This window comes from Chrysemys picta, chromosome 5 (assembly GCF_011386835.1).
Source record: "Chrysemys picta bellii isolate R12L10 chromosome 5, ASM1138683v2, whole genome shotgun sequence".
Taxonomy (NCBI): domain Eukaryota; kingdom Metazoa; phylum Chordata; order Testudines; family Emydidae; genus Chrysemys; species Chrysemys picta.
In genome coordinates, this window is record NC_088795.1 from 52,086,250 (window position 1) to 52,097,225 (window position 10,976).

Here is a 10,976-nt window from a genome sequence, read left to right on the forward strand (position 1 = left end):
TTTTCAGTAAGGACGGTGTGTTGAAACTCTGGCATTTCTTATTAACATAATTTATAATAGGTTATACTGTATATTGTTTTACATCTTCAATGTCTCATTTCTTCCAGTCGTTGGTTTTCTAGACAGGCCGCCGAGAGGATTCAGGGGGCCTGGGGCAAAGCGGGGGAGCGGATATAAGAAAAGGCGCCACCCACTGCAGCGCTTGTACTCACCGGGTGGCGTTCTGAGTCTTCGGCAGCGGGTCCTTCACTGGCTCCGGGTCTTCCGTGGCACTGAAGGACCCTCCTCCGTCGAAGTCCTGGAGCGTGGTGAAGGACCCCCAGCCGCCAAAGTGCCGCCGAAGACCCAGGGCGCCACCAGGTGAGTAAAAATTAAAAAGGCGCCTCTAGCCAGGAAAAGGATTCTTGGCCAGGGCTCACAAATTGCCCCACTTGTCCCCCCTCCCCTGGGCGGCCCTGTTTCTAGCTATATTGTTGACCCCACATGCAACTGTCATAACTGTATTGTGTCGAGCCTGGCAATTTTTTTGGACAAATAGTTTATTCACCAAAAAGAAATATATCAGTTTCAGCTGACCTGAAACTATTTGTAAATTTGACCCAATTAAGTTTTGGCTGAGAAAATGTTTTTAAAGGCCAGCTTCAGAAAAACGTGTTATTTTCCACCTTTAGCCTAGTAACTGGAACATTTGCCTGGTATGTGGCAGACCTGGGTTTGAATTTGAAGCAGAGACTTGAATAAGGCTCTCCCTCCTTCTAGGTGAGCACCTTAATCACCAGGCTTTTGGCTATTCTGGGGAGGGTTACCTCAGTCTCTCCTTTTGAAGTTGTGCCACTTTTTATAAATACATTAATATTCACTGGACCAAAGTGGACCAGCTTTGACAGGAGAGACTGAAAGCAGAATAGCCTGCTCCAGAATGGGGATTCAAACCTCGGTCTTCCACGTTGCAGGTAAGTGTCCTAACCAGTAGTCTAAAGGTTAGGAAAGGGTAGATGGTTTTCTGCTCACATATTCCAAACATTTTCACAACCAAACCAAAAGTTCTTGATTTGCTGGCTTAACTGAAAAAAAATAATTTATCTATCATCTCTAGTATTTTAGTTCTCCATAACTTGTGCAAATTAAGAGTCAAGGGAGGATGGGGCTGGGAAAGCAGTGACTTAAAAAGTAAAATAGCTTTCAAGGCTTTCTTTTCTTTCTTTTTTTTTTTTTTTTAAACACATCATAAAGAAACTAGAACCAAAAAAGGCAAAAAGCCCTTTTTTATCCCATAAGCAGGACATCTTTCAGTGTAGCTAAATGGCACAGAGTTACCTACTGGGTAACAGAGTGACTGGGTATTTCCAAAATACCCAGGTCCCTAACTCTAATTTTTCCATAAATATTTTATTAAAGTTAATGTTTAACATGAAATATACACGAGTTAAGAGGCAAGGTACTGTACATCTGGGGTCAGGCTTGGGTTATGGGGGGGTTACAGGTTTCGTTTGCAAGGATGAGAAGATACATACATATCGCATAACCTGCATAGACCCAGATTGGGGTGCAAGAGTTTTTAAAGTGCCAGTGGATAGGTGGGCTCGGGTACTCCACCCATGGAATGAATAAGGAGTCCAAGTCAGTATCGGTGTAGCAGATAAATACATGGGTGGGGTGCGTCCCTTGGTCCATCAGGGAAGGAAGTGGGTTATTTCCCTGTTCGGCAGTCTCGGTTACTCAATACGGTATTGAAGGTGTCCTGTGATGTGTTCCATATAAATGTCTCTGAACCCCCTGATGGTGTCAGACACCATAAGCTGTCTCATGAGCCGGGCGTAGCATCGACCGACTCCGCACGCTCTCTGAACCGGCTCATGGTGGGGGTCCCACGAGCCCAGGGCTCCCACGATCAGGGCATGTATCTGGACCTCGTAGCCCTGGGCTCTCAAGGTCTCGGCCAGTGGGGTGTACTTCGACGCCTTCCGTGCTCGGGGTCGTGGAGGGCCAGTGAGGACCTTCTTTTCTGCGTCCGTCACGATGATATCGGGTCACAGTCTGCTGTCTGTCCCGGGGATGGCGGAGTCAAGGGTGATCTTCCCCAGGGACGGCGGGATGGCTTTCACCAGCCAGTTCGGGATGGCATTGTGGCGGTGCCGCCAGGCTCTGGAGTGCTGTTTGCATCCACACAGGACGTGGGGCAGGGTCTTGTTTGCATAGCCGCACTTCCTGCAGTGTTTGTCTCGGTTGCCATGGCGGATGGCCCCGTTGAGGGGAATGCAGTGGAGTCGGGCCCTGTGGACAAACCGCCAGTCGGCGAACCTGGTGAAGCTGCCCCTGGGGAGGAAGTGGTTGCTGGCGTCCCACTTGCTGGACACCTCGAACACCTTGCCCTGGTCCGGCTTCCGCTTGAGGTTCTCGGCATAGAGGCAGCAGATGGTGTCCTTCAGGGTCTTTTCCAGCATAGCTCTGGCGGTCAGGGTGACGATGGTGTGGTCCGGGGTCTTTAAGCATGGTACCAGTATTCCCAGCTCCCGGCGCTCCTCGCACCACTTCCAGCAGCAGCCAATCCTCTTACCCAGGAGTCTCGAGGTGTTGCAGGCACAGGACCAGAGAGAGGATAGGTCTCCCCTCTCTCTTCCAAACTCAGCCTCCAGGGAGACGCTGAGGTAAGTGGCGATTTCCTGCTCGGAGGGGGCCCTGGTGATGCGTTTCCTGACCATGGACCGTACGGCTTCCTGCGCGATGCTCCTCACTGTCGGATCTGGGCATGTCAGAAGGCGAAAGGCATGGGTCATCACAGCCATGTCACACAGGTCACCCAGCTGAGGTACGTTGGCGCCACCCTGCCTGTGGAAAATGTAGATGATGTCCGTGCTGGTCCTCTGGGAAAGGTAGAGCCACCTCTTCACCAGCTGCCTGATGGTGTTGTCGGCCTTGTTCAGGGGCACCCTGGCTACAGCCGATCCCCTGAGGAGAAAGGAGATGCGGGAGATCAGGAAGGTATTGAGGACATTGATCTTTTGCCAAGGGGCAAGCAGGGAGGAGTTGATTTGGGACGCGTCTCGCAGGATCTCCACGATGGTGTCTTCAGGGGTCTGTCGGACGTGGACTCCTGTGGGTGTGCCGAGGTGTTGGTATACCTCTCGCTCTTCGAGGGAGGCCATGGGCTCGCCCTGGACCAGGAATCATGTTGGCCAGACCAGTGCCCTGGCGCTACCGTCAACGTGAAGGGAGGCGCACTTTTTGGGATTGAAGCAGAGGCCCATCCACTCGGCAGCTTGGCCGGTGTCGTCGACCATTTGCTGGAGGCTTTCCAAGCTGTCGGCGACAAGGGCCAGGTCATCCATGTAGGCCAGAATGCTGATTTTCTTGCTGTGCAGGTCAAAGCTGGTTGGGCCGCTGGAGATGGCTCGGATGAGCAGTTCCATGGCCAGGTTGAAGATGATGGGGCTGAGGGGGCATCCTTGTTTCATGCCGCGGCGGATGGGGATGGTATCTGTCTCTCCATCCATGGCACAGATGGTGGTGATGCAGTCCTTGTAGAGGTCCCAGAGGATCTGGATGAAGGTTTCTGGCATCCCGAACTCTCCCAGGGTGGCAAAGATGTGATGGTGGGGTATGGACCCGAAGGCGTTGGTCAGGTCAAGCCATGCTACGGTGCACTGCCTCTTGGACCTCCTGGCTTCCTGGATGGCCATCTGAAGGAGGAAGTTGTGCTCATAGCATCCCTCGCAGGACATGAAACCCTTCTGTACTGAACTGACAGTGCCCCCGCACACTGACCAGTCCATGATCCGTGCCACGAGGCAGCTGGCATACAGTGGAGCAGAGGGAGGTGGGCCTCCAGTTGCCGGGGTCGTCTCGTTCGCCTTTTTTGTGGATGAGCACGGTCATGGACTTGTTCCAGGAGCGGGGAACGCGATGAAACTGCTTGCATTTGGTGAAGATGGCAGCGAGCACCAGGCAGCCGGGGTCTTGCTTCTTCAGCAGGTGGTAGCGGATGCCATCTTTTCCAGGGGCGGTGTTTTTGGTCCTCGTCAGCCTCGCCTGCACCTCCTGCAGGGAAAAATCTTGCTCCAGGACCTCCATGAGGTCGATCCGGGGTAACGGGAGAAGGCACTCTGGGCGTCGCAAGTTGGTCTGAGCCTCATGATCGAACACATCCTTGAAGTAGGAGTAGAGTCTCTCAGGCTGGATGGCACAGTAAGCGGAGGTCCCGTCGAGGATCTCCCTCATGGCTTTCATCCGGTTTGTCCTGTATAGTTTCTGAATACGGGATGCAGCCGCCGGATTGTAGCGGCGGCCAACGTCCCCGATCCTGCCTTCTCTGGATGTGTTGTTACGGGTCGGTGCAGGGAATCTGTGCATGGCCCGTGGGGCCTCCTGGGGTTCCCTCCTTCTGGCTGTAATTTCCGCAGACAGTTCTGTGGTCAGTCTGTCCGTCAGGATGTCAAAGGTCTCGAAGTCCTCAGCCTTTGCCAGCTCCTCCATCCAGGTGGATTGCCACAGCGTGAGGACCCTCACTCGCGGCCATCATTCCTCCTGCTGCGTTGTCTCAGCGGGTTCAGGTGCTGCGGAGACAGTTTGCGGCCTCGTTGTCCCTCGGACTGGGGATCAGTGTTCAGGTGGGTCTCAAGGCGGGGGTCCTGGTGCGGTGGAGGGGGCAGCTCTCCGTGTCTCCAAGGCAGCGCTGGATCTTCCAGGAGGGAGTGGGGTTCTGGAAGCACCCGTGTTGGGCTTTGTGGGGGCGCGGTCGTGTTTGGAAGTGCTGGGGATGGTTCTGGTTCTTCTGCGGGCGGTATCCAGCTGGGGGGTCCTCGGTGAGGCATGGGGTTTTTGAAGGTCGGAGGCTTGTTGGGTAACCTTAGAGGAGGTGTTGGGTCTCCTGGGGGTGGGGTCCGGCCGTGGGATCCGGGGGCTGCGGGAGGCTCCTCCGTTGGCTGGGTCTCGCCGTGCAGCCTGCGGGGGCGGTGCTAGTTGCTCCTATGACAGGGCGGCATGAGGTGACCTGTGGGGGAGTGCTGCACCGTCTCGTATCCATGTTGTGCCGGATGTTTTTTATGAGGAAGAAGGACCCTCATTCTACAATCTGACACATGGAGATGGACCTCATGACATTCTATTCAGTGGAGCTCCTCACAGATTCGGGGATCTTGCCTGTATCTCACTGCTTGATCAGGGCCAAGATCCACAGGAATCAAGAGATGAACTCCTGGCCCCCTTGAAATCAATGGGAGTTTTGCAATTGACTTGAATAGGGCCAGGATTTTGCCCATAATCTAGCAGCTCTGCCACCCAAAACATTTCAGAGACATCTGCCAACATTTACTTTCAAGTTTTCACAAAGGAGCACACACTACCTAAAGAATATGAGTCAAGATTTCCATACTCACTAAATATTTCAGACTGATGTAAGTGTCATACTGGATATTAGCCTATTTGATTTATGGACATGCTCAGCATGGTCATTTAAAAACCAATAAAAATACATTTTAAAAGGTCATAATTTACACTAACTGTTTTATGGACACAGATATATATTAAGTGGATTACACTTATACGGGCTTATAAAGCAGGTTCAGTGCTGTCCCTGTACAGTATGTGATTTTTTAAATTAATTTCCCTCTTACAATTTCAGGGTCTAAGCAACATACCATTTGTATAATCAGTTAAAAAAAATCTGTGCACTATTAGAATTATACTCATGTAAAGCTTCATTAGAGATATGTTGCTAACAAGATACCCGTACTATGTGTATGGAATTGAAGGGATGGTTTATTGGAAAAGTTTTATCATATAAAACTTCTTTCCAGATAATATCCTGTCCATGGAAGTGGCATTTACATGCCAACAGAAAAGAAGATGAAACATGGTATCAGGCTAGAAGGCAGATAAAAAAATAAATGTCCACAACAGAACATCTATAAACTACAGCACTTCTAAACTGACAAATATTACCATGTTTGGTGCTACTAGGATCTTTCTTAGAGTATCCCAAAAAGTTCTCAACCGCACATAATCTGAATTTCCAAAATAGTTTTGATGTAAAAAGCGCTATGGATGTCATCATCTTCCTGTACATTATGAAACACAAGCTACATTCATCAAAGCTAAAACCTAGACCATGGCTCTCAACCTTTCCAGAATACTGTACCCCTTTTAGGCAGGGCCGGCTCCAGGCACCAGCTGAGCAAGCTCGTGCTTGGGGTGGCAGATTTCAAAGGGCGGCATTTCCATCTAATCCTTTTTTTTTTTTTTGGCTTTGTTTTGTTTTGCACTTCACCACTTTGGCCGCCCCTGCAGGTTTTTTCTTTTTGGTTTACTGCTCCTGCCGCACTGTAGGGGGCGGAGGAGGAGAGTGCCCTGCATCAAGCCCGGTAAGGCAGCCCGCGTCCTTCCCTGCCTGCTGAACGGAGCGGCGCGGAGCCCTCCCAGCATGCGGCACAGCAGGAGGGGCCGCGTGGCAAGCACCCCGCTTAAGGAAGCCCTGGCCGTCCCCCTTCTCTCCCCCCCCCCCCCCCGCTAGCCGGGGTGCACACTCCGCTGCCCGGGGTCTGCAGGGCCGGGAGTCCCCCTGCACCCACGCTCCCACCGCCCCGCAGGTATTTTTTGTTTGTTTTTATTTTTTTTTCGCCGCTCCGGCAGGCGGGCCAGTTTGTCGTCCCCTCCCCGCTCGCCGCTCCGGCCGGGGGCAGGTTTGTTCCCCCCCTTTGCTGCTCCGGCCGGCCGGTTTGTTCTCTCCCCTCCCCCGCTCCAGCCAGGGGCAGGTTTGTTTTCCGGGCTCCCCCCAATCCCCCCTTTTGCCACGCCGGCCGGTTTGTTGTCTCCCTCCCCTCCAGCCGGGGGCAGGTTTGTTTCCCGCCCCGCCCCCCCCCCCTTTGCTGCTCCAGCCAGCTGGTTAGTTCCCCCCCCCCCCCCTTCGCCGCTCCGGCCAGGGCCAGGTTTGTTTTCCTCCTCCCCTCCCCCTGCCCTTGCTGCTCCGGCCAGCCGGGCGTTTTTTGCTTTGTGCGGCAAAAAAGCCAGAGCCGGCCCTGCTTTTAGGAGTCTGATTTGTCTTGCCTACCCCCAGGATTTCACCTCACTTTAAAACTACTTGCTTACAAAACCAGACATAAAAATACAAAAAAAAGTTACACAGCAAGCTGTTACAGAAAGATTGCTTACTTTCTCATTTTTACCATACTATTATAAGATAAATTAACTGGAATATAAATATTGTACTTACATTTCAGTGTATAGTATATAGAGCAGTTCATACAAGTCATTGTCTGTATGAAATTTTAGTTTGTACTGACTTTCCTAGTGCTTTTTATCTAGCCTGCTATAAAACTAGGCAAATATGATGAGTTGTTGTACCTCCTGGAAGACCTTGGTGTACCACCGGGATATGCATACCCCTAGTTGAGAACCACTGACTGAGACCATAGTACATGGCCAGAGTAACTGTACCAGGCCCAGGGAGGAGTAGGCGAAAATATTCCTATAGACTGCAAAATGGCTATGGAGCTGCTCTGCGGAGGCAGCCTTAGCCCACATCTGAAGTTGCATATACATGGCACCTACGTACCTATAGTCGCCTCACAAAATAAGGAGAGACTGAATAGATCCATGGAGCAGTAGATTTTCCCACCCATACCTTCAGGTTGCTCTTCACACGTACTGTTACACAGAGAATGAGGATGCCACATAGATGGAGCACACAAACTGCACATATCCAGCTCCATCCTAGCACACTTGAACCGCACTGATTCCTCCACACAGGGACTCTTAAATTATAGATGAGGAGCTGTATTAGCCTTCAAAATAATATAAGGCAAATCTTTTTCATTTGCATGGGATAGGTGACCTGTTGTACACAAAGCCTTTCATTTCTGGAGACCCATGAGTTCAAATTCATTATTGGGGGGCGGGGGGAGTGATTTTTGGTGGTATCGTCAATTTTGCTATTTGTCCATATCACAAACCCTCACCCAGTTTGGCTCAAAAGTCTCTTCTTAGAAGAACCAAGAGGGTTGAATTAGGTCAGGACCAAGGTGATAGAACTAGCTTGCCCAGTGCACCTTCCCTGTGCTTTGTCAATCTCTAACCAAGGCTCTTCACACTTTTGAATACCTGAAGTTTAAAATAGGTTTTCCTTGTGTAGAATTTTGTCAAGTGCTGCATCTGGCTTTAATGTATGTGGACAATGTGTGAAGTTTACAGTCTAACTAAAACAGTGTTTTCAAAATCTGTATTTTAGACGTGATGTAGGTGTAATTCACTCTGTGATGCTACTTACAAGGTAAGTTATAAACTACAGATTCTTTAGCATAGCTTAAGGTTATGATTATGAAAGCTGGGCTGATATTAATAGTTTCCCAGCAGTCATGTATTTCCAAGATATACAGTGGATATGGGTGATATTTTGGATATACAGAGGCAAATAATGAAAAAGAAAGAATTTATACAAGTCCCATTAATGATCTTTGATATGGTGGCAATTGTGGAACATAATCAGTATAATTCTTGGCTTTATGAATTCACAGTTAAGATTTAGAAAACAGACAACCTAAAAATCAGCTATAGAGGGAGTGCCCATATAAGTCAAGCAATGTTGTTCAGCCAATTAAAAGTATTACAAATCTAATCTTAGAGTTCTGAAGAGAAAGATAAACAATTATCTTAGAAACTGTGCAAATGATTTGTTTTTAAAGGGGGGTAGGGGTTTCCCCAGCTATGTAGGTAGGTGAATTTCAAAAATTAACCTTTAATAATAGCTTACAGATATCCTTTATTGTTGTTCTGAGCATGAATGAAACATTGGTACTTGAGGGAGCATGTGTACAAAGGTTCCACAAACCATTCACTGTGACTTGGCTGCAATTCAAGAACATAACAGTAAAAACAAAAAAACAAAAAAACAAAAAAAAACCACACACACACACACACACACAAAAACCCTATAAACTTTTATTATTATTGCAGCCTAGAAAACAATATATTTCACTGAAATCAAAAGAATATCTTACACCTGCCCCCACCGCAGAACAGCATCAATTAATTTGTGCCCTCAAAGTCTGAAGACAATGGATTACCCTGCATAGTAATTTTAAAAGATGCACTCAGCATGGATGATGGCGGGGGTGGCACCACCAACATCAGGGACTCCTATGTTAGGTCTTAGAGATGATATATGTAGTATTTCCTTTTTACACAGCTGAACTGCTTGAGACTGAATGGATCACTAACACTACAAGGTAAACAAAAATAAAAATGGAAAAGCACCAGGGCAGAAGATTTGCAGTATGAGAGTTTAAGAAGCTGTTTCCAATCCTTTCCCCCTCAGGATGTATAATATTTAAGACAAAAACCTGTTCAGATAAACAAGACATTTCTCCTTGTGCAATGCATGCAAGACATCATGTGCTCTTGAAAAATATCAAAGTGTGACAGCCCAGGACAGCTATATTTCATTTAAGTTGTTATCCTTAAATATTGGGCTCTAAAAATTCTTCTCTGTTAGTAACATAAATGTGACTTCTATTCCTTTAATCTTGCTGCTTGCACTACACATACACATTTTTAACAATGCAAGTAATATAGGCCCCTCGACATTCACCATTCCATGATATCAAAAAAACCTACAGCAGGCTTCCATAGTGATGGGTGGGTGATGTTTGTATCTTAATTCATCATCCACAGTGACTGTGTCCCATTCAAAGATGAGTACATTTGTTCCACAAAGGCACTGTTTGGAACAGGTTAATACAGTCCCCTTACCTCATTTTGTTTGATTACCTCTCTACCTTAACTTGTACATGAGCAGAACAACATATGGCAAGTCTTATTTATGCATGTATTGAACAATTCATTGTATAAGTATTGCATGTAGGGAGCATGATCCAGTGTCTATTGAAGTAGGTGGAAAGATCCCAATGGACATCAGTATGCTGTGGATCTGGACAAGAGACTTGTACAACTAAAGAACATCGGATGAAGGACAAATTAATTTGTTGACTGCCTTGACCACTGTGGCAAAGTTGTTATTGCTTAAATACAGCATCATGCACAAGATGACAATACAGTTTAGAAATCAAACAGCTCGTCAAGAAATTACTTGTTTAAATAAATACGATGCCGTAAATAGTCACATTTTTGAACTTTTCTGCTAGGCTCATACCCAGAAGTATATTAAGAGTTTGTTTGGATAGCTGCAGTTTGCATTTCATAGCTGCTTGTTCCATTATACAGAGTGTTTTTGTGTAGCCAAAAAGTGTTTTTATAGTTGTGATTTTAAAAAAAATATCTTCTAATTATAAAGGGAATATGCAGTGACTTCTGCTTGCTACAGTACTAGCCCATGATTTATTTTACAAGCAGTTTCACACAGCTCTTTACTAAATAGACGTTCTTTGTGCTTTATTACAAGTTTGCTCCATTGAGTCATGCTCTCTGTGGGACGTTGCGTCTATATTTTATTTTACTCCTGCTATTAATTACCTTGTGGGCCTGTATCGTGTCTCCTTCAGTCTCATTTATTATAACGGCGCCTGCTAGCACCACAGTAGTTAAGAGTCTGTCAGTTTTTCCATTAGAAACCCCATCTCCCAGGGGTTTATAATTCAGCTGTAAAACTTTGCTCCTGGCTGATACTTGGCATAGATGCCCACAGCCATAAGGCATTTTAACATAAAATTGAACGAAAAACTCTGTTTTTAAGTCATAGGATTACACACGGGCTCAGAGTCCTAAACGCAGATTGCTTCATTTCTTTTAAATGAAAATTTGCAGGCCATTTGGTAACAAGAGAGGTCAGTGCTTGGGAGGTTTTTTGTTTTGTTTTTTTAAACATATCACAAGACACTTCCCCACTCCTTCTGTCTAGCACAGAACTTCCCTCTGCCCTAATGCACAGCCTGAGTGCTGTTGGCTTTAGAGTTTTCTCCTCACAGCTGTTTTCTGAAACAACCTTCTTGAATCTCTCTACCATAATCTCTCCTGCCTCCTTCTCTGAA

General features: G+C 47.5%; 1 protein-coding gene across 1 annotated transcript; it reads right to left on the bottom strand.

The window, feature by feature from the left end:
• Positions 1-2,030: 2,030 nt before the first annotated feature.
• On the bottom strand, positions 2,031-3,146 carry LOC135983866 (uncharacterized protein T26G10.4-like). The gene has a single exon (XM_065597438.1). The coding sequence runs from the start codon at positions 3,144-3,146 to the stop codon at positions 2,031-2,033; it is 1,116 nt and encodes a 371-aa protein (XP_065453510.1).
• Positions 3,147-10,976: the final 7,830 nt, after the last annotated feature.

Coding starts and splice junctions, on each gene's coding strand:
- LOC135983866 (XM_065597438.1), bottom strand. CDS start 3,146: ATGGCCTCCCTCGAAGAGCGAGAGGTATACCAACACCTCGGCACACCC.